The 25,794-nt window shown below is 32.9% G+C and overlaps 1 protein-coding gene across 1 annotated transcript; it reads left to right on the top strand.

Annotated features, from left to right (window-relative positions):
- Window positions 1-14,132: 14,132 nt before the first annotated feature.
- Window positions 14,133-18,463, top strand: Qsox1 (Quiescin sulfhydryl oxidase 1). Its single transcript, XM_089646193.1, has one exon. It carries the CDS (start codon window positions 14,554-14,556, stop codon window positions 16,378-16,380), a length of 1,827 nt encoding a protein of 608 aa, XP_089502319.1. The 5' UTR covers window positions 14,133-14,553; the 3' UTR covers window positions 16,381-18,463.
- Window positions 18,464-25,794: the final 7,331 nt, after the last annotated feature.

The raw sequence follows: 25,794 nt of genomic DNA, 5'->3' as shown, positions 1-25,794 counted from the left end.
AAGTACCAAACAACCTGACATATCTGCTCTGACGATGGACACTGTAATGCTGTTCGAAACGTTTGCTAAACAATGAGGTAACGCAACACGGCATAGTACCCCAAAAAATAGACCACTTTATTACTTTTGGCCATGAAAATCTCAAATCATATGGAACCTGACAAAGTTTGAAAAACTCCTACTATCGCCAAGCGGAAGATACAATTATGTAATAATAATAATAAGTTTTTTATTTGTAACACAAACATATAAATATAAATTAATCAAAAATACATTATACAGTGTTTTTTCTTAAATAAATATTTTATAAGGTGTTTTTTTTGTTCAGTAGAGAGATTTTAGTTTTAGGTTGTATTTGGTGTCAGTATATTTTCTATTTCTGACTATCCTATTTTTTAAATTAAACTTTTTATTTTAGATTTAAATGTTAAAATATTGTTGTGAGTTTTGAATGAGAGTGGGATTTTACTGTAGAGTTTAATACTATATTATAGGAAGCTTTTTTGCCCAAATGTTGTATGTTATAGTTGCTTATTGGACATGTTTTCGACCCTGAGATCTAGTGTTTCTAATATGTGTGTTAGTTGTTATTTCTTGTGTTTTGTATTTATGAAAGTAAATGAGTAATGTTTTAGAAAAGAGTTATTATACTAATCCTTACAGGAACCAGCACTTAAGATTGTAAAATAACAGATGCGAGGAATTGAACTCGTTACACCTGGGTGTGGACTGTAACCCGACGCATTTATTATCTGCATTTCAAATATCTTTTCAAAAAACGTTTAGTGGGTTTACTTGTTAGCATACAAATTAAAATAAGTTGAAATTTTCTTTAAAAATAAAAATCTTGTTCTATTACCCACAGGCCTCAAAGATGTATAAAAAAACACTTTAGAAGTGATTCGTCGGTCGCCCATAGAGACCAATGTTTACAAGTCCCGTGGAAACTACTCGTATAAACAGTAATCATTGTTATTGTGAGAACCATACGGCGACCCATTGATGCGCCACTAAAATAAGTATTTTCTCATTTGATCGCCGCCACAGTGTTTATTTTCCGTTTCGCTTCACCAACCGCGCTGAAGATATGTACTGCAACCTCTTGGCATTGATTTAAAACGTATTAGGTAAGGAATCCATTGCAACATATACGGAAAACGTAACTATAGCCATAGGTCTGATTGATAAATATCATTATAAACACGAAGCCATCAAAATACTATCTATTGTAAGCTGGGCGCATTTGTAAATTATGGCCGAATAATAGCTCAACTGAAACATTTCCAACTTGGAGATTGTTGGGAGTGGAATTAGGGAGTTGAAAATGGATAGAGGAAGGATGACATAAGAGTCATTTTCTGACTATTGCAACGAAAAAATTAAAGTATTTTAAATACCGATAATGTCACATTCATTAATTTTAAAATCATTAATGAAAAATAAAATATAAATAAAGTTATTTATCTAGCAATAGTAAACACGGAATGCCTATCGAAAATCAAAAAACTGACCAATTTTATCGCTTTCGTGAGGTTATAAAAAACGAGATGGAAAAACTTTATTTATTACATACTTTGCAAACATTTCATTAAAGTTTCAGTTTATACAGGAATAATTACAATATATAAACAACAAGAAAACGGGATTGGTTTGACAGAAATCAGAATATCAAAAATGTATGTCTTTGTGTAAAAAGCTTAACGACTATTAACGTTCATATCAATAATTCCTTGAATTCTATACTGATTCTTGACTAAGTTATTCCACTCGACCCACTCGTTGTTCAATTGGAATGACTTTTAACGTTTGGCGTATGCAAGTATATACTTCGAAGAGACACAAGAATAAGAATGTCGGCAAACTTTGTAACAAATGTACTTTCGACCTGGATCAGAGAATTATAAACTAACAATAAACTATATAAACAGTTACTAATTTATTATTAGAACTTATCTACCAGCTAGTAAAATATGAATTTATCATATAACCTATAAGTTACAAATTAAATAGGTATTCAATGGATTATAATACGGAGTATGAAGGATTGCATATCGCTAACGAGCTCATCTAGTGTGTTATAAGTCAATGCTTCTTCTTCTTGTAAACTTTGCAAGTAACAATCGCTGTAGTAGTTTTGTTTGTCCAGATTTCGACAAGCTGCGATCGCTTTCTAACGTACCCGGACCGCCCAAATGTTTTATAGCAATTCGGACGTGGGCTGAACCGGACTATCGAAGAATTCATATATTTCCAAGTGCCCATATATCTATCATTAATAATATACAAGTTTCTAATGCCTGTAGACAGCTGCAAAAAATAATAAAAAAATGCTAATCGCCCGTGAAGAAAGTCATCGAAATTGTATTGAAAACGAAATGTTATGTTTTTTGTATTTCTCGCGTGTAATGGATTTTCATGGAAAGAATTTCGAACAAAGTCATAAAAATCATACCCCATTTACATATTGCTGTAATATGTGTAGTGTATGTGATTAATAAGAAAAGGGTCATGGAAAGTTCCGTGCTAGGATTGCTAGGTATCTAGTTGCGAGATAGAAAGTGGATAAGGAGCAAGATGGTTGCCGACAATACCGCCTCAATCTCTAACCTCAAATGGGCAAGTAATACGACTTACAGATTACCGTTGGAGACAGTGCGTACCGGCAGATGTCTTCCTTGGTGGTCAATGAGGATAAAACAGCTAAAAGTGTAGCAAGTTATTAAAAAATGTTATTAAGAATAAGTATTAAATGTTATGTAGGTATTCAGGATATGTTAAGGTTTGCTGACGATATTGCTTTGGTTGCTGAAAGCGAAGAAGAACTGCAAGAGGCCTTAACAACCATGCAAAGCATTCTTCAAAACAACTACAACATGAAGATAAATAAAGACAAAACAAAGCTGCTGACTGTAGGCCGAATGAAACATCAGATGAGAGTAGAGATGGCAGGAGTTCCACTAAAGAACACCAAGGAGTTTGTCTACCTCGGGAACAAAATAACATGGGACGGTCGGTCTAAGAGCGAGGTCGACAGCCGTATACATCAGGCTAGGCTTGCATTCAATAAAAGGTCGAAAATAATAGAATCCAATAATATAGACTTAAAACTGAGAATACTCCTCATCAAGACCTATGTATGGAGTATCATGATGTACGGCTGCGAAACATGGTGCCTATCCGAAAGAGATAAACGGAGACTAGAGGCTTTTGAGATGTGGTCTTATAGAAGACTGTTAGGAATTTCTTGGAGAGACCATGTTACAAATGAGGAGGTTCTCCAAAGAATCGAAGGAGGAAGGCACCAGCTCAGGACCTTGTCCGAAAGGCGTGCAAGATAGATCGGCCATGTTATACGACAAGAAGGCCTCTTGCATGTCATAATGGAGGGTATGACCGAGGGGACCAACTCTAGGGGACGAGAGTACCTGGAGGACCTGCTGGTGGACGTGCGCTGCTCATCATATGCACAAGTCAAAAGAGCCGCACAAGACAGGGAAGAATGGAAGAGGAGATTAGATGAAATTGCTGCAAACCAATCCCAGGATTGAAACCAGAGAGAGAGAGGTATTCAGGTGTAGTATTAAGGATTATCACTTAGATTAAATCTATATATTTATATAATAAAGAGAATAGTGTGTCTGTGGCGGACACCAGTGAACACCAAGTGGGCGGCATATATCTGATTTTAATGCAGATCCACAGGTTTATTCAGAAAATGATGAAATTTCGAAAACTTGACCCTCAAAAAAAGGGGAAGGTCACTGTCTACATTAAATTTCTAAAAACTCTACGTAAACTCGGCTAGCATAGTGTAAAAAAAATATTGTCAGTGTTTGGGTGGCTTTGCTTTTTATACAAATCCACGGTTTTATTCCCAGATTAATAATAATATTTGGCTAATTTATATAGCGCCGTTTTCGTGAGAAATCACCTCAATTGATTGCAATACTTGATGAAATATTGCACATTTGACCTTCAAACAGGAGGAAGGTTACACCTTAAAAAAGAATTTTGATAATTTTTGATGAAATTTTACACATTCGACTTTAAAAATAAGAGGAAAATTGCTATCCACAACTGATTTCAAAATCTCTGCTAAATCCCGGGCAATGCCGGGCATTCAACTAGTATTCATGTATAATAATGAAAAAAATAACTAGATATTTATACGAGTAAAGTGTTAACTTTGAAACCATATAAAGGCATACACAAAAAGATGAGATGGGCTGAAGATTTGTAGAGTAGTCCGGGCCTTGGACAGGTGAGTCGCTAATAATGGGTAAGTCTGGAGAAGAATATTTCCTATATTGGATGCCAGAGGCTCACGAAAAAGGAATAAATTAAGTACTAATTTTAGGTAACAAGTCCATTGAACAGAAATATTTTGATGATTTCAAATTTTTTCTGGTCTCTCCCGCCGGAAAACTGCCGTCGCTATGCGACATTTAACAGTTGCAGTTTTCAGCGATGGATATTCAATCAAATATGTGTATATTAGACGACTTATGAATGTGATTGAAGCAAATAATGTATGTTTAGAGAGAGTTATGAGTGAGAGTGAGGCAGGGCCGGCTTAAGCCAAACCTTGCTTGGCTCTGTATTAGTTGTCAGTTATTATCAGTGCCTTGCCTCCTTGGAACTTTGGCGCTTTAGCAAGTCGGCGTCCGGAGCGGACTGCTCCAATTGCGCCTGCACTCTACCGGCCCTGTTTTGAGGTCTATCTTAACGTCTTAATGGTAAGTAAGATAGTGTATATTAATTAGTTATTATTGTTAAACTTTATAATAAGTTTTAAACAATCAACGCCCCCGTAGCAGAGGATGGTTAGCTTCGTCAAATAAATATCAAATTAGTATTGTGAATATTATAATACAGTTAACATTGATTGGAAAGAGATAAATTCGTTCAAATTAAGAAGAAACTTTCAGTTTCGTGGTGGTGACTTTGCGTGATAATTTCAGAATCAATACGCAATTTTTGATATTGCTGCCTCAGTTTTGTTGATCTGAACAGTCAGGTATGTTTCCCGTCTGCTTCCCTACACAAGAATATTCCGCTAAATGGGGATGCTATTAATCACTGCCTACTCCTACCCAGCCTATACCTATACTGTTTGTATTAATATGGAAAATATGAAAATCAAACTGTTTTTTTAAATGCATTAGTTTACTATAGTATAAAAACTCCGTCAACTTACAGAAACTATAAATGACAACCACTTGATGAAATAATGAAAATTATTTAAACACTCAGATAGAACACTTTACTTTTATTTTTAAATTTGTTAATGGTATTATAGAAAGCCCTGATTTACTTAGCCTAATTAAATTCCATACACCAACCAGAAATACTTGATCAAAGTTATTTTTTGATACTCGCTTCTATATAGATTGTATACAGTTGACAATGTTTTCTCAGAAAGGGTAGAAGTGTTCAACTGCGTGGATTTTAGTAACATGAAGGCTATAATAACATACCTCAAAAATAAATATCAACGTTAGCTTTTATTGTTCTTTTGCACATGTTCTATTTTATAATTTCTTTAACAAATATGACGTCTTTAATAATGTTCTACTAAGTCATTGTATATATCACATTGTAAAAGCTAATTGATAATTTTTTTCGATTACCTACATGGTCAATTTGGCACGTGACCAGTGTAGGTACCTATTGTAATAATATATACCTAGTAACTTATGCACGAACAAAATCCATTGTGTGTGTGTGTGTAAAGTTTAAGTAAACATCAATAATTAGTCGCTTAGTAAATCTTAAGAACTTCACTCAGAGCAGTTGTTTTCTGTCATGCTGTTTTTATTTAAGTTACCTAAATCTCTTAACTGCCCATATCGCTTGAATCTACTTTCACAATCACACCTATCATTTCTTCGACTTATCTCCTGTCCATTCGAAAAGAAGTGTAATCCGTCACGCAAAAGATTCCGTCCCACAAGCGCGCCGTGAGAGGAGTACAATATCCCGGTAATGCGTGCGCCCGCCGGCTTGTTGTTTGGGAAGCACGCTCGTAAATCTCACCGCACAAGTCGCAAGTCGCAATGGTCCACCCTAAATACTAAACACTTCTTCCATATAAACTAAACAGAGAGGTGCTCGGACAGAAGGATGCGCCTCGTCTTGTTGTTTCGGCCGACCGGTGATGGAGATCATAAGAACCGATCGCTGTAAATAGTATCTACTGTTGCGGTGTAATTCAGCGGTGATTGTATAAGTTGGTAGTTATTGAGCTGGTGTTTTGCGGTGTTTTAAACGTTCTGCCTGTCTTACAACATAATTGTATTCTCGTCAAATTTATAAGTATCCTGGATTTGTGTTTCCATACAGATAAAATTCATACTTATTTTCATATATTTTTCTCTCTCACAACTCACAATTACTGAATTAATATATATTTTAAGAACCTTTTCTTACTTTCTTACGTTTTCAATTACAAGTAGGTAGCAATGGCGGTCCACGACTTTTCAGTGATTAATGGTAAGATTAAAAAACATGACATTAATGATGTTGCAACAATATTTTTCTTCAAATTTGAATATTTGTACGAAGATATTAAGGATTCTTTTTGTTTCCTTTTTCTTATTTTTCCGTAGGTCGCGGCGGTTGGTTCACCATTGCAATATTCATCCTTCATAATATAATATACACTTACCTACTGTAGACATGTAGGTATCCTTCAACTTGATGAGCTGAACTCGTACGCATACCAGTTAATCAACGTTTCTAAGGACGGGTTGTTTCGGAGAATTTGAACAATTCATCAAATTTCAACGTTCATTTCCGGGTTCTGTGAAAGTCCTATTCAAGTTCTTTTATTATATCATTATAGGCTAGTTGCTTGACAAAACTGAAATTAAACCAGAACTTGAAAAAAACTTTCACAGAACTGGAAAATGAACGTTTAAATTTGATTAATTGTTCAAATTCTCCGAAACAAGCCGTCCTAAGACATCATTCTTCTTCTGCGTTATTATCACAGTGACCAAAACTGCAGAATTTGTATTATATCTAATTCACAATTGCAAATTATGAACACTCGACGACTTACCTATTTTGAAAATGCTTTTATAGATCAAAATTTACTAAGCTTTTAATTAACGACGGAAATGGAAAGGGAGATAAGGGGAGAGAAAGATTGGGTGGTAATTTATTTCCAATTTTGGGAATTTTGAACCAGTGACCTACAGGCTTAAAGTTTTAAAAAAATGTTTCGCCGCTCTGTCGATGTACATGTTTAAATTCGATATATTCAACAATTCTCACTGACTGCAGTGACAACTGACCCAATACGTTTGTCAATAATATTTTGCATCCAATCCGCTACCTTCGACTACATCAAAAAACTGTTCATATAAATTACACGCATCAATGCGCGACACACTGTTGCAATAGAGTCCATAAAAAAACATTACACGCTGAAAAATACATGGGAGGCGTCCACACTCCACAGTCCACTGAAATGAAGTGCGAGCGGTTTGGGCGACAGTTGCGTAATTAGTTTTGTAGGCGGCATATGCATTACCTCCTCCGCGGATCAAAGTACAAATCAAATGCACTCGGGCACTGCTGACTGTGCAGCGCCGCGGTGTCTAAACATCGTACGATGATATATATGCAAATAATGTACCTATAGGATGTAAGTTAAGTACATAGAGTAATATTACGACATAATTATACTATATAGGGAGGTGAAAACGAAAGGGCTGAGGATGTCAAACAGTAGAACAATTAATATTTATGAAAAATACTTAGGTAACCTTACGGACGCTCACATTGAGCTTTATGCATTTAGCATTACTTATGTCAGTCTTTGCAATACGTACGTGTTTATTTACATGTGATATGGTATATCTTTTTTTTTAAATAATAAAATAATAAAGAGTTGACAAAACAAAGATAAAATAAATATGTAACATAAATATCTGCCAACATCCTCTGAACTAATATTATAAGTTTGTTTTTTCATAAAACTAGGTGGGAATAGTTCGCACATACGGCGTTTGAAGTTTGCCAAGTTCAAATTATTGCCAAATACATCCACAACGTTTATAAGTTTGATACCAAGACAGTGTAAACGTTATAAAATTGAGGAATGCAAACTATAGTTGGAACTATTATCATGCTAGTTATAAAGAGTATAAGTCAAAAAATTTTTTTTTAAATATCTGGATAATTATTTTCACATGGTAACAAATAAAATCTCAAAAATTTATTTCAATTTAAAATAGGCATTTGTTATTTTATCACCCAATAGAAGTACTCACATTTAGAAATTTGTAATACTCTCTTGAAAAGTTTTGTTTTTTTACTTCTACTGTTTATACCTAGCATGATAGATATGTAATATGCGTATAATAACACCAATATAAATAAAATTCCAAATAAAAACATTAAAAAAAGCCCGGAGCGATCTACTTCATTTGCGCCTGTATAGGGCCGGCCCTTTAAATGGTAAAAAAAATCGGGGACGCACGAGAAAGATTTAAGGCGATGCACTACGTCGTGTAATATTTTAAATTGAGCCGCTATCAATAACAACCCTTACGTAGATGGCGATAAGGTTTAAATTCCCGCTTAACATCATCCGCCTGTTTTGATTTATGCAAGAAAAAAACATGGCCAAAAAGAGCCTTTTATTTTATTTTGTGGATGTTCAGGCATAAATATATTTTTTTCGATCATTTTATAACTAACTTAATTTTCCACACCATACAATAAAATTATAACCGAAAATGGGTTTGTAAGTAGGAGATTTTAAACTTTAAAGCAATTTTCATAGGCCTTTACATTATTTTTTTCTGGGCTTATAAAAAGGCTTATCTAAAAAATACTCGATTTTTTTAGAGGCCAGGATGTATTCTACTCGCAGTATTTAATTAAACATTTCTAGGCGACCAAATTTTCAAACCAAAAACACATGATTTTGCATTACTACGTATGGCATCGCCTTAAAGCATTATCTCAGCAATGGAATTGAACGTCAGCTAGTTTCAAATAAAATAAAAATAATAATGTTGGGTATATCCCAAGTAGGTACTACGATTGTTCTCATTTTTTTATCTGTTTAAATTGAGAAGATATTAAATTTCAGGAAAAATTTAATCTAATGTAATTACATAATAATAATATATTATTAGTTGTACTTGCCAACGAATAATTAATCACTCCATTTTACAACTACCCACCATTATTAATTTGTTCTTTTTGTGGTTAAGAAAAACCTTCTATCAATTCTTCGATTAGGTCACCGTTCAATTTTGTTTGTTCAGTAAAATGTTGGAGTCCCTTGCCAAAACCAGTGGACGCATAAGTACATAGGTGATCACTTTAATCAATAATATTAGGATAATTTGTATTTTGTAAAGCGCCGTTTTTGTGAAAAATCCTAAAAAACAATCTCCCTGGACTATTGTTTTTAATGTCTCTCAAATTATTCAATCATTGGATTTTCAATGTAAATCTTTCATCACAAATAAGGTGATTTTTTTTTAATTTTTAATTTTTGCAACCTTTTAGGGTGTCAATTCACGTTATCTCAGCTAACAATTTTAGGTACATATGCACATTTTATTTATACATAGTATAGTGTGTAAATTAAGTATAATACATTAACATGATCAAACATACTAATTTCGATTGTCAGTGCTGTGCGTTAGTTAGTTAGTTTCACTGCATGGTTTTTTTTATGTGAAACCGCACAAGAGCCCCAACTGCTCCCAACCGTCTGGGGCCAGTGAGACTATGACAGCCCCAATCGGGGTATGTTGGGAGACTTAAGGTAGTGGGGAGGAAAAGAGATGGGGAAGTACCTGGCTATTCATGTCTGGTCACCAAACGCTATTTCACCACGGCCAAAGCTATTTCAAACAACTTATCTATTCTGTATGGTGGTCTGACACTAGAGCGGTACTGAGAGTATCTTCCATGATGGAACGTGCCGCAAATATAATACATATTATTTTAAATGAGTAAATTGTGAAATAACACAAATTAATAACATAAAATTTATTTGCGCACGCCGGGATTTGAACTCGCGACCTCCAGCTTGCTAGTCGAGAGTCTTACCCCTCGACCTCAAATCTGGATTAGTGAAATCAAATTTGTTTTTAAGTTAAGAGTGATTTTCGAAATTGGAACTGATTTATTGAAGAATTCAGACAAGCGATGAAGTACTTGTATAATATAAAAATTTAACAGAAAATTTTAATGACTCACTTGATATTTTAGTTTAAATTATAATTAATAAAATATGTGACAAACCCAACGTTAATGACTTTACTTTGAAAGTGTTACAACAACTACATAGTTTTACCTAAATAATACCTTTTTTATCATGTCTTTTCTTCATTAAAATCAAATTTGAAATCTTCGTAGTCATCCATGCCTTTTTGTTTGAATAATATTTTACGAGTAAAGTTTTCATAGTCTTAAATCACCTAAAGCCCTCGAGGTGAATTTTCACGAAAAAATAAATTTAAAAAAATAATATTATTTAGCTTCAGCGATTTGCGGATGTGTGAGTGGCTCGCGTATGTCAGTTCCATCACTGTTGACGTAAAACAATACTGGATATCTCTTTTGATCCTTTACCACTGTGACAGGACTCGCTTTATGTCAATTGGAGCAGGCCGCTCCTTGCGCCGAATTGCCAAGGCGCCATAGCGCTGATAATCCCTACCACATAACAGTCCTAACACATTTTATTTTTAAGAATTTTTCACAAGAACCTCGCTACACGACAATACAAAGCATCTGAATATTATTGATATCAGTGATCTAAAACCAAAATCAGGGCGCCAAAATTTTGCTAGCAAACAAAATTTTAAAGCGCCGTTTGGCTCAGGGGCGGCCCTGCACCTACCTGCAAAGTTTTGAATGCAAAATGCCAGTGATCAAAATAAATTTCTTCACAATTAGAACATTGAAGAAAAGTGAAATTAAAACTGAACTAAATTAACCTAGCCTTACCCAAATTTAACTAAATATATATATATATATATATATATATATATATATATATATATATATATGTATCTACTCATTAAGTTTGATAAAAATAATTGAAGGTACCTACAAGTTACTAGACACAGCAAAGTTAAAAAAAAACATTTGCGTGCTTTTCCCAAGTTATTTGAAATTTTTTCGAATTTTGAAAAAGATTCCTGCTCCATGAACAGTGTAACTCCTAAAATAATTAATACCGATATAATATTTAAGTACTTAGTTAGGTAAGTACTGGAAAATACAAGTAGATACCTGACCGATATTATTTCACGATATCCGGTTTTTTAAACAATGCATTATAAAGCTAATTTCTTATCTGATTACTACACAACCTATATGATAACTGATTTCTGTTAGGTACCTACTAATCGATCTCTGGTTTATCCGGACACTTTGTAAACATAATGTCAAAAGCCGAATGATTATGTATTTAGACACTAAAGATGGGTTGTTTCGGAGAATTTTACAATTCATCAAATTTGAACGTTCATTTTCGGGTTCTGTGAGAGTCCAATTCAAATTCTGTTATTATATCATTATTTTTATTTTATTTTATTTTATTTTATTTGGGAAACAAACAGTTATATAAATATATTTTAATATAAATCATTTTTACCAAGTTGCATAAACCAGTAAAGTTTCCACATAAGATTCATTTTATATATAGGTAGAAAAACATATGAATATAAATAATACAATACAATATAAATACTAACTAGTAGAAAAGGAAAATCTCCAAAAAAAATAAAAATAAAAAGACTACAGATTCAACCCATACAAAAACAATACACACACTACACTACTAAGTTTCCCGCAACGATCGAACGCTACTCTCTTAGGAATGCTATGAATCCTGCGAGGCTCGTATTGAACACATCGATATTTGTGCATAATCTATTAGGTGCTACAGATTCTTCTTACAAATACATTTTCAAGATAATTAATATTGCTCTTGGGAATATAAAATGTGTCCGGAGATCGAGTGGACATCTGAAATGAATATTTTGTAAAAGGTATGGGCTATCAATAAAATAGTGGATTATCTTATATAGCATTACTAGGTCTCTGATAATAGGCTAGTTACTTGACAGATCTGAAATAAAACAGAACTTGAAAAAATCTTTCATAGAACTTGAAAATGAACGTTGAAATTTGATGAATTGTTGAAATTTGATGAATTGTTGAAATTTGATGAATTGTTGAAATTTTGATGAATTGTTAAAATTTGATGAATCGTTGAAATTTGATGAATTGTTGAAATTTGATGAATTGTTGAAACAACCCATCCTAAGAGTAATATCGTACTAATGTTAAATTTTCTTCATCCACCGATCTCTCGCGGTCCTAACTCATTGGAAGTGGGTATATAAAAACACCTTTTTCAAAAAGAAGATTACCAAAAGAAAATAAAACTGTTCTAGTTATGAATTGAGAGTTCCACAATACCGGGCCGTCAGTCAGTGGTCACTAAATATCATACCAATTTCAAATGGGGTAAAGCGGAGAGGATAGACCGCTGCATTACTAATAATTCAAATAATAATGGGATAATTTGTATAGCGCTGTTCACTTCTAGAAAATATTCTCAACCACTTTGAGTCATTTCCAATGTTGTCACATTTACGTTATATATTATAGATACTCTTCAGTTATACCGACTCTTGCTCAGCGTACGGGTACGTATACATTTGCAAACCGAAACGCGAACCGTACCACGAATTACGGGAAAGGAACGAATCAACTGCAAGCGGCGTTACGCCCCATTTGCGGTTGCTTCGTTTCTTTCCCATAAGTTGATGTATACGTAGCATAATATTATGTATTCCAAATTCCAATATTAGTTTAGAATTTGTGAGTCAAAAATCTAATAAGGACCACCTTTGGTGATAATAATTTATGATGATAACTTTGAAGTCAAGTTTTTATGTGAACCTATTACATTAGCCGTTGAGAAAAATGTAAGATTTCTATTCAAACTCTATCCGTGTCTATGCAAAAAAAGCTTTTTCTCTATGGTCCATAGAATACCATAATTTAGAATCATTCCCATGAAGTAGGGAAAAGATATAAGCACTTTTTGCTACAGTAAACATGACCTTTTCTCATGTTATTCTTCATAAATCGGTTCCTCATTGCTGCGGATCGTGAACCCTAATCAAATTTCTCCGGTAGACGAGGCTCCTCCACCCCTCATAGTTTTGCGCTGCGTGGACAGCCAAGGACACCGACGTAAGGAATGCCTGTGATATTTGGTTACTCCATCGCATTTGTTATCTTCCTCTGATTGTCTTGCCTTCAGCTCAGTTACATTGGGTTTCTCCAAGTTGCATTCCTAGGTTTGGCGAGCAACATATTCAACGCATCTTAAAATATTATGCTGTAGCCAGAATGACTCATTCAAGAATCTGACTGTCCATGAAATACTAAGCATTTTTCTCCAGCACCACATTTATCTGCTTCCGTTCGCTGATTCTAAGAAATAAATTCATCAAATTTCAAAGTTACAATTCAAGTTCTGTTATTATTTCATCACCGGCCGGTTGTTTCACAATATTTTGTCAATAACAGAACTTGAATAGAACTTTCACAGAACACGATTTTTGACTTTGAAATTTGATGAATTGTTAAATTCTATGATAAAAAGTGTCGGTTTTTGCATTCTAAATTATACTTTGACACAATAAAGTGAAGCCGTATTTCTTGTTTATGATGCAATCTGTGTGCAAATAGTGATAATAATATTTTACATCACACTATCTTCTGCAGCATGTCATGATGGAAGTGGGTCTGCTCCTAAAGTGATGCAATAATAATTACGTCTTCTGATTTATCCTACCAAATATCTAAAAAGTAATACGCCCACGAAAAAAGTGTACCATCCGGAACACTTTTTTCCTTTAGGTAATAAACATCCAAAAAGCAGACACCATAATAACTCTAAGACCACGAAAAGTGGTTGAAAGATGTAAACACAAATCATGTAATATGTTTATTGAAAGGAGATTTCAAGTTTCATCGTCCCTTCAAATCTCATGTTTTATTATTTTTTTACCCAATAAATGGAGAATAAAGTTTTTGTGTTATGGTATCATTAGTGAAAAGTTGCAAAAATTGACGCAAGAGGGAGAAAGGGCTGAAGGAAAAGCAAATCAAGATTTTTAAAGTCAACGTCATACGTTGTCGCAGATTATTTATGAATGTATTCATAATAGTTCATGTACAATAAGTTATATATTGGGTATAGTCAATTAACGGACGTGTTTCATTTTTACTGCAGGTACTAAAAATACTTCCCCGCGGCTAGGAGGAGGGGAACACATTATTCAGTAAACATTCATTCAGTTTCGGTAGAAAGTGTACCGTTGAATATAACTATTTTGATTGATGTTTCTCGGCTATCTGTCGCGGTTTGCTGAGTTCATGACAGAAAAAGTTCGGTTGGAATTTAAAAAAAACTCCGAAGAAATTGAATCTAAAAGGATTTACTATTTCTTATGATACAAACTATGTGGTGTTTTGCAAAACACAAGTGAAATGTTTCCAATTCAAAACATGAGAAATATAAAGTTGTATCTTTTCCTGATCGTATTGTTCGGCATCTCATCTGTCAGAAATGGAGCAATCGATGAAACCAAACTTGTAGATCCCTCGATCCAAGGCCTGTACTCGGCCAGTGACAAGATACAGATTCTTACCAATGAAAACTTTGCCAAACAGGTTTTGAATAAACCGAAAGCCAACTTTGTGGAATTTTACAACAGCTGGTGCGGGCACTGCAAGAGGTTTGCTCCCTTCTGGAAGTCCTTCGCTGCCGATGTTCATCAGTGGAGTCCCATCGTGGTCCTGGGCGCCATCGACTGCGCAGCTGATGAAAACACAGGTATTTGTAGGGAATACGAAATACTACACTATCCTACACTGAAGTTTTTCCATCAGAAATTCAAAGGAGGCCTTGGTAAACTAGGAGATGACATAGTTCCCATTAACTCTCTCGAAAGTCTTCAAAAGAGTCTAGTGACGAAATTGCAACAAGAACAAGTGGAAGGAAGAGGTTTGGGATGGCCTCTTCTGAGCTCACAGAACTATGAAACTCTGGGTCAAGTGTGGACAGATATGCCGGCCAACGTGAAGGCCGTGTTTCTCATAATCGAATCAGAAAATTCCACAATGGCTTCCCAAGTCATTCTCGACCTTAATTTTGTATTTGGAATCGCAGTCAGAAAAACATCTGACACTTCGCTTTTGGCTAAAAGTCTAGATATTACAATTTCTCCGAGCCTTGTGGTCGTGAGTAGAGATTTAATAACCAAAACTCTTAGCCCTAAAGACACCACAAGAATCACTTATCGAAAGGCAATCATCACGCACATGCAGTCCAGCAATTTTAAAGGCATTATTGATCTTAATGACTTTGACGATGATCCTGATAACTCCATTGCCGTTCCAAAGAGTTCCGGAAATGCATCCAAACAAGAGCTGCTCACGGGGGATGTTGTCTACCAAGCAGACCTGGAGACTGCTCTGCGATACACCCTGTCCCATGAGATTCCAAGGATCAAACATATTTCTGGAGAGTCCTTATTGGCATTGAAGAATTATCTAAGTGTGGTGGCTAAGTATTTTCCATTTTCTGCTAATGGTAAGTTATTTTTCAGCGAATTGAATGATAAAGTTTTGAATGACAAAGCTCTGTGGACCGGAGAGCGATTTGCGAAGACGGTCAATGAGCTGGAGGTTACCTACTCTCCCGTGCACTCAACATTGCCCACCTACATCGGCTGCAAAGGAAGCACCCCCCAGTTCCGCGGCTTTACCTGCGGCTTGTGGACCATGTTCCACGTGTTGACTGTGAACGCCAATAACAGGCAGACCACCGATGCGTCGGAGGTTTTAAAAGCGATATATGACTATGTCAAATACTTTTTTGGATGCACAGACTGCTCACAGCACTTCCAAAAGCTAGCAGCCGAACGGTTCAAAGCGGTTGCTGAAACTGACGGAGCCATCATCTGGCTGTGGACGGCGCACAATGAGGTGAACCATCGGCTCGCCGGAGACGAGACCGAGGACCCGATGCACCCCAAGAAGCAGTTCCCTACGGCAGAGAACTGCCCCAAGTGTCGTGATGCCTTGGGCTCCTGGGATTTTAAACAAGTATTATTATATCTTAAACATATCTACGGCGTGGAGCAGATAAATCCAACTGGCGTTGCTCCCACTACCTCATCTTTTGATTCAACTCTTTTTGTGTTGCTGTATATTTATTTTGCTGTTATGATAGTTTTTGTTTTGCGATTGTTTCTCACAAAAAGGATTTACAGAAAAAAGGTGTATATACATGATACGTTTGGTAAAGTCTAAATTTGTTTTACAAAAATAATGATAGTAACTAATTATTATTATGCATTAGTAAATATTTACACAATTTGTTATGTGGTATCAAGATTAACAATTCAATGTTTTTTTTTGTACATCTTTCTGTGATCGAAAAAAATGTGTGTAGTACCTATTTTGCAAAATCATTGAAATCATTTGTAAACTTACAAATATATTTCATTATGTTTTGGAGAGTCAGAAATTTATATTGTTTTTTTTTGTTGCTATAAATTATTCATTTTACACTAGTATTGTAATTAATGTTATTTTGTTAGTATCTTTATTTTTAACAATTCTAGCTATTACATTTTAGGAAAGAGTATTAAGATCAGATTGATGCGACATAATTATGATGTATAGTTTGAAATTATTATTCATACTTTTTATTTTCTTGACCGCAAATTTTTTATTTTTAAAGAATAATGAGTTTTTCTATAAAAAATTAGTCCTTAGCTGAACAACGAATTCAATACTATTTCTCTCAATATCATTTCCAATATTCTTTGAGGGAACATTATTAAGAACCTATTTATAATAATATTATCTGCTTGGTATAACTGGCACTTAAAACCCCAATGCAGAGATAATGATAAGTCCTATCTCAGGCACGTGATCATATATGGGTTTATAGATTATTTATTATTGAATAGATATGATTACGTATTTGATATATTCATAAAATCACTGATCCAATTTCTTATGTAAAAGTTACCTATATTACAAAATGTTTCTTGACTTTACTGGATGATGACTATTTGCTATGGTTGGTCTGCAACTATATATTTATAAATTTCATAGATAAATAGATTTAATGTGACTAAGAATATGAACATAAATTGTATCAAATTATCGAACAGTCATTTTAAGTTTGACTTATTATGTTTTTCAGAATTTTTTTCACATTCTTTAACAGTAATCTTTTTTTTTGTAACTGAAAATATTTTTTAAACATTCCCTTGCAATCTATCACTCAATTGCATCACACCTATTCAATATAAAAAAGATGATTAATTTGGCTCCGAGTTGAAGGGTTAAAGATTTTTATGTTATGGCTGCGTAACAAATTGAACTAACAATTGAATTAACTGCGTTCGTTTGGCGAATTAGTTATTTATTAAATGAGCGACTTTTTCACATAGTGATGATTCATTATTACAAATTACGGTGTATTTTTTTACCACTTTTACGGTCACATATCTTCACAGTTTTTTTAACTTAACGGAAAACAAAGAGCTATTAAGTGATGAACTGTATTTTTATTTTATTTATTTAGTTGTACTTTTTACACATAAGTTTGTCAAGTATTTTTTAAGCTTCATATATAGTAATATACATATTGTAGATCAGTTGTAACTATTCTTATTATATGCGGCTGAAAGTCTCCCTATTTTACTCTTGCTTATACGTAATACAGTAAGATTTTATATATTAACATTTATTGTAAACTGGTCGTAAGGTTATTATTATTTTTGTACCTATTTGTTGTGCATCATAAATTTAAATATTTATCTTCAGAGGTAATTTACAGAACTTCACAAATAATTTTATATTTTTTCAAGGGTTTCTTCACCAATGAGTAAAATTCACAATTTTTTATTTACTTAATATTTTTTAAATATTTAAAAAAAATGTATTGTGGTGAATGTATCGCTTCAACACACTTATTTTAAGCGAAATCCTATTGTGACTTTTTAATGTGTTTTTTTATTGTCAGACTTTTTGTAAAACTTTATATTATTTATTTTTCTCTAATTTATTATTACAGCTTTTGCATATTTGCTGGTGTCAGCTAAAGGAATGGAAAATTTTGCACCAAATATAAATAAACATAATTATTTATTGGTTAATTTTAATCAGTTGTTGCTATCTTGAATTTATTAAATGTCAATGTCATATACATTGTATATTGTTTTGTATGTAGCTTATTGAGTTAAACATTTTATTACTGTTCCTTCCTTATCAACAATGTGTTAATTTAATAAAATGCAAAACGTAGTAAGTAATATAGTTTCAATATTCATTTAATTTAGATATTTTCGTTATCTATAATAAAATAAAAGACCAAGCACAAAACTGAATAATCTTTATGTAATTATATTTTTTACAACAGAAATTATTTCGACTTATAACTTTTAACATAATATTTACGAAGGTCACAATTTATTGATTTTACTATTCATTTTTTGGTTAAAAAAAAGAGAAGAATCTGTTAAATAATAATAAATATCAAAGATTACAAGACATTTCTTAAGCATGTATGTTTGTTTTCATTTACGAATCCTGCCATGTAAATTGCGCTTCAAAATGTCTAAATATATTTATGTATTATACTAATGAAAATATAATATTTTTTCAAATTAAATTCAGATTTTTTATTGTATCTCTCCAATCCATCTCCAATGACATTCTTCCTATTGTGTGACTATGACTAATCTGACAAACACCATTGTGTTAAGTTTACCACATCTAAATAGTATAAAATAAAGTCGCTATTCGCGTCTGTCTGTTTGTGCGCATAGTTCTTCTAAACTACGTAACGGATTTTGATAGGGTTTTCACTAGCACTTAGAGAATGTCTTCCGAAAGGTAAATATATATAATACATGCATTTAATACTTATAGAAAGTAGAGAAAAGTAGATTTGTAATCAAGTCGTAAAATATATATTTTCGGGTGCTTACATTGGTAACGCTGCCCAAACCTTATGAGATACATCAAAAAAATGTACTACAGAATTGTACATCTTAAAAAGGCCCACCGAAAAGTCTGAGATGGTATATGTCTATCTCCTAAAGATAACCCCCAGCAAGGCTGGGTTCAAGTCAGCTAGTTATCAATAAATTTTTCATTCTAACAGCGGTGAAAAGAACTGATGCTAGATGCTGATACTAGTGTTTGGTATTAGTATCAACTAAACTACTTCATTGACATTTGTATATATTCCAATAAGAGGTGTTATTTTGATATTCAATGGTTTCGTTGCTTGTGTGGCACGTAGCGCCGTCTTGTTGAACGTAAACGCTGTCCAGATCAATACCATCCAATTCCGGCCATAAAAAATCATTAACCATCTCTCGATAGCGCAATCCATTCACCGTAACTGTTGCTCCAGCCTCATTTTCGAAAAAGTAAGGTCCAATGACTCCGCCGGACTATAAACCGCACCAAACAGTCACACGTTGAGGATAGAGAGGCTTTTCAACAATAACTCTTGGGTTTCCCGAGCCCCAGATGCGACAATTTTGCTTGTTGACGAAGCCACAGAGGTGGAAATGGGCCTCATCACTCAAGATGATTTGCATTTGATTCACTCAAGTGAATTTTAATAATTTCAATGCGTTGTTGAAGCGTGTATTTTTCCATTTTTATTAATGACGTAGTTTCTACTTGTCAAATGTCAAAAAATGATAGCTTCAAAAGTAAGATCTACCGAAATAGCAGGCTATTCAAAATAACACCTCTTATTGGAAAACCCTGTATATATACAGGGTTTTTCAATAAGAGGTGTTATTTTGATATAATATACATATTGCAACAATAGTGTTTTTATCATGAATTTATAATCAGAGAAGAATTGAAGAGCCAGATCAGTGTGTCGCAAACTTTTTCCATGGTCTGACATTGACACATATTTAGAACTAAAATGTCGTCTACATCTTTCTGAAATATTTGATATGTAATCGCAAAATAAGCGCCACAAGTGAAAAAATTATTTGTGTCTAAGATTAAACCATAGAATACTATTGTTTTACAATTCCAATATAATATATTAGATACATACCACAAAAAAAGCACCACAAGACAAAAATTTTAAGATCAAACTACAAAGATGAAAATCAAGGTAAAAACGTAGTTCAATAAAACCATAATAATATTTTTATATTTCTTCAACTTTTGTGTATGGAATGAGGGAGAAAAAATCATATCTCTGAATATAATTAGCTATTCTTTGGAAACCACTTGTAATAGACATAGGTGTACACATTTTTTTATTAATATATATCTGGTAAGGCGGTACAATATACAAAAATATGCAAAAAAACAAGTAATTTATTACGAAAATAGTTTCAAGTCGGTGTACAGCAGCCCGCATGCAAAATACACATCTAGCATATGATATGATATGGAGTATTAGGTCGCGGGAGCCCGGCATTCAAAATATTGACCAGTGTTTGATAAAGCAATATTATCTTTAAAAATAAATGTTTTTGAAAAGAAAAAAAATAATTTAATTGAAAAAAAAAACAAATAATCCCACAAAGTGTGATCTATAGTAGGTATGACTGATTTTAAAGAGATCTGATGTCACAACACAAACCTACACACTTCTTGGTCGCAGACAGGCCAATGCAATTTTGATGATCTATTCAAGAAAGAATTTCGATGTTTGAAAATGTTTAAATGTCTAATGAAAAAAATTAGCTTACTTTGGGGCACACTGACACGCCCATAACAAACTCATATCAGTTTTTCAATTCAGTGGTTAATTAAACTGTATTTAAATGTCATTACAGTTTTCATAAATATATTATTATAATAAAGGAAATTTTGCTCTTCCAAAAAATGGAAATAAAACAATCTATTATTATTATAAGTATCATGTTGATAGCAATAACTTTTAGAGAAAAGGAGTTTAGTTGATTCAATTTTATTTACTTGCATTGTTGATTTTTGTGAAAAAATTTGAACTTCCAGGTTTATAACATTTTTACTTTAACTCCACACATGAGACCCTGAGGATAATGATTTCCCCCATAGGTCATCTTTGGGGATGCTGTGTGGATGGTATTTTTAAGGATAGGGAGAAGAGGATGTTCTGAGAAGGAAAAAAGTGTGAGGGTTGGGTAGAAACATTGGGGTCGTATCCAGGAGTGAGAGTGTGAATTGATCCCTCCCACTGTGATACAAGGCAAAGAGATTCCAGCTGAACATGTAAAAGGGTATCCCTTTACCGGCCTCTACCAATCCAGCCAGTGGGCAGACATCTGCTTAAAAATTAAATTCGTAATTAAAAAAATGTTATCCTCTTATCTTATATTTTTATTTTAAAAAATTAATCATGCTTTTTTATTTAAACACCTATATGTATTTCAATTACATTTTGCCACATCATTGGTGGTATATGTCGTATCCTCAATTTTTAGTAAATTTTAAAATTAAAACAAAAAAAATATATCGGTACAAAAAGCTAATTTTTGTGATAAGATGTGGTATAGAACTCGAAAAACATTTTTTGTTTTTAATGAGTTTTATTAATTCACAATGTACATTTGTTACGTATAAATTTTTATAAAATTAGCGACCGGTTTCGACACGTCCGTGTCATTAACTAGCTATTTAAAACATAGCTAGTTAATGACACGGACGTGTCGAAACCGGTCGCTAATTTTATAAAAATTTATACGTAACAAATGTACATTGTGAATTAATAAAACTCATTAAAAACAAAAAATGTCTAGAAATTGTTACATAGTGAATGCCAAAGAAATACAAAAAATCGAAAAACATTAATAATGTTTCAGTGAATGGAAAATCGATTTCACCGATTCACAATTTAACTTTGAATGCCTTTTTTAATAACCGTTTTGACCTTAAGACAAGATAGAACTGGAGTGACTAGTTGGTACTAGCATACTCAGTCTCTAGCTTACTCAGCTTCTGGAACATGCAGAAACCAAGGGGGAATAAAATGCTGAACAAAATTGCCAGAATGCAAATGTATATACATTCCATACTGCATCAGGATGGCTAAAATTGCATAACACTTAAAGATATCGTTCTAGATGGAGATTAAAGGTTGTTTAGAAGTCAATAAAATGCTTACTTGTGTACTTCCTATGATCTTTTGATAGCGGTTCATCTGCAAATCATCTCTAAATACTACATACGTTCAGGCATCACCAATCATATGTCCGCCACCTTCATTACATTTGTTGTTTTCAAAGTCTTCCAAATTCGAAACAGAGAGATAAATTTCTTCACCCATTGAATGTTACAATCAAATCCGATTTTCATTAAAAAGATTCGAAATAATGTCTCACCTTCTACAGAAGCAATCATCACAAATCTTCCATTGACGTCTTGAGTATAGCCGTAACTGAAGCCAGAGTTAAGCTTATATCTGGCATGTACAACTGCTGATCTTGTACAAATTGGAACTGCACCCTTCCATTTTCGTTAGCCACCTCTAAAAAAAACCCTAGATACCTGAAAAATCTATTGACTGCCAAAAATGGTCAATCAGTTATAGCTTCCCTTTTCTTGTTGGAACATTTGGATAGCAATATACATACCTATGTACAAAATCCTAATTGGAATTGCTGTGTTTATTCTACTGGTCAACGGTAGGTGCTCACATGAATAATTTATCCCTTCTGAGCCAGTGTACAGACGGCAGACGCGCTAAATGCTGATTGACTTTTTCTGCAGGAATGTGAAATAACTACTTGCTAGCTTGTGTTTTATCATTTCTATAATACAGGCCTCTTCGAGACCAGGGTTTACTTCCTCTTCTCCTGAAATACACTCTCCACACAGAATCCCTAAAGAGAGACACTTTTTTGTGAGAAGTTGATATAAAAAAATTTTGTAGTAATTATGTTGGTAATCAGAAAAAAATAAATTATTTTGGAAACTCAGATTATTATTCTGGAGAAGCTACTTAGCACTTAGCAGTGCCACATACTTGACATTCTAGGAAGAAAAATATTTAAAACTCTAAAAATATATTTGTCTAATAATGTCATTGGTTGTACATATGTTTGTAAATTATTAGCACACACTAAGTAAATGCAATGTGTTTGTGTGCTTTGTAAACTTGGACACACCTGATTTGTCCAGTGCGGAAGATTGTCATGCAAATTGCATTCCCCTTTATTGTTTTGACCTCATTGTGTCACCACGGAAATATCGGAGCACCTTCTATCAGTGCATTCGAGTTTACTGTGGATTCCTAATATGAGTTGTGTAGTACACTGTACAAAACTCTTATTTCATTGATAAATAAAACAGATTTCATGTCATGACTTTGTAACGTATAACTTTTATATGATAATGGAGTTCACCGAGTACACAAGAAAAAAAACTATAAGTATCTAGATGACCTTTCTTATCATTTAGCCTACTGCAACTAATTTACAATGAAAATTTATGGAATGGCAGGTTATCTATACTTTTCAAAAGAACACGAGTAATTGCATAAATGTATGTTTTATGTATACGGTCAGCAATAAATTACTTATTTACTTACTTGAAGTTATCCATATATTGCAAAAAAAAATAAATAGTGGTTTACTTTTTTAAATAATCTGATTTTGAAAACAGAACATAAAATGTGTATAATTTTTATTCCCCCCCCACTTACGTTTTGTAAATTTCTCCCGTCCCAAAATGAGTTTTATAACTCAGGATTGCAATGTAGCAAGAAATAAAACAATAAAAATAAATTTAAAAAACGCTTTAATCTTGGCAGTGTCGAAAAAGATTTAGGTGATTAGGTATTTTTAAAAATTTCAGTTCAAAAGATTGAAAAATCAAAGTTCGTTAGGTTTGAGAACTTCTGTGGGAATCTTGTAAGCGTTTTTTACCGTATACATATCCAACAAATTTCATAAATATATCGACGTTCTTGAAGAAAATTGCTTTGCAAATAATTTTATGTGACAATAAAACTGAGTGATTTATTTTGAAAATTGCAAAAATCATTATTTATCCACAGCAATAAAAAAGTTATATTGATTGGATCTGTAGTACTTGTAGATAAAGTATGCAAGTTTTAAAGATTACAAATTGCTAACACAGAACATAAAATAAATCAGATTTATGTAAGGAAATTCTACAAAATTAAAATTTCCCGATTCTCATAAAATCATTGTTTCAGCAATTTTCCATAGACTACTTTGGTCCACCTCCGGTGATTTTTATCGTTGAATGTGTAGACAAGCTGTCAATAATATAGGGTATTATTGTGGTTTAAGAAATAAAATATTTCCGTGGTACTGGAATATAGTTTATGAAAAAACATACATAATAATATCATATTTCTTAAGAACTAATAAACTTTTAAATTAATTTAATACATACACTTAACAACATAATATTATTGAAATAATTGAATCCTTTAACCCTTACGACTCTTTTGTTACTTTGAAAAATATATTTCTTGAGCTCAACGACGCTCTAACAATAAGATTAAAAGAAAGCGAAAGGAATCTTCTTTTTCATATATAAAAAAAAATTGAAAATAAATGCAGCAACAATCGCACAGTGTTTATAATGATTAAAATGTTGCGTTTAAATTGAAACAGAAAGGCTGACTTTGTGACACATGAATTCCAGAGTATCCTGCATGTATCACTTACAATTTTAGTAGGCTGACCATATTTGAGGTAAAATAAATCAAAATGATTCCTGAATATTCAAGATGCGATGTGCAACTGATAACCAACATGTAAAATAGTTTTAGCAGACTTTTGCTGTTTCATAGAAAATTGTGATTATTAATGTGGAAAATAAAGGAGTGCAAGGGTTAATTCTCGGACTAAAAATTAATGTACTTATATGCAAAACCTGCCAAGGGTTTGGTTATAAGTATGAATATGTATTAACTTACAAACAATAAATGGGTTTAAAAAAATACCTTAAAAAAACAATTTAAAAAATGAATTTGATGAATAACTAATTTGAAAACAAATCGGTTCTTTAGGTTTACCAGTGGCGGCTCGTGACTTTTGAGTGTGATAAGAGTGCTAAGTTTGTTGAAGACGTTGTTTAGTCCAAAACGATTTTTTATTTTTTTTTAGAAAATTCTATTTTTTGTGTGTAGATTTTCAGGAAATTTAAGTTTGGCCATGAACCGCACCAATTTCAAGAAGATCTTCATACAAAAAACCGAATTTTCGAAAAAAAATACGATTTTGGCTATAATAACATAAATAATGACAATTTGTTTAATATTAGCACTCTAGTACATCCAAAAGTCATGAGCCGCCACTGATCTTGACTTGTGTTAGGTTTTGCTGAATAACTATTAACAATTTCTATGGAATTGTTGCAATGTGAATCAAAATGTCCAGTAATAATTAATTCATTCAATAAATACAATTTTTTTAAAGATCAAAATACATAAGAATAACTAAAATTGGCACCTTCAGAGTTTCAGCATAAAATTAATATAATACAAAAATATAATAATAAAAATTTGACATCCAATAATAAAATTAAAATCATTTATAAACACAAAGCAATGTGTAGAAATCTCGTGCCAAAAATAAAACATATTTTATGCATTGTATTTAAAATCATACGTCAAGGGTTTTTTTTAAAATATTCATAAGATAATATCTGCATTGACAAATTGAAAATAATATAATATACTATATTATCATTATATACATACAC

Source organism: Hesperophylax consimilis, chromosome 23, assembly GCF_061612785.1.
Source record: "Hesperophylax consimilis isolate HC1 chromosome 23, BYU_Hcon_1.0, whole genome shotgun sequence".
In the NCBI taxonomy this organism is placed as follows: Eukaryota; Metazoa; Arthropoda; class Insecta; order Trichoptera; family Limnephilidae; genus Hesperophylax; species Hesperophylax consimilis.
This window is presented reverse-complemented; position numbering and strand designations above follow the sequence as displayed.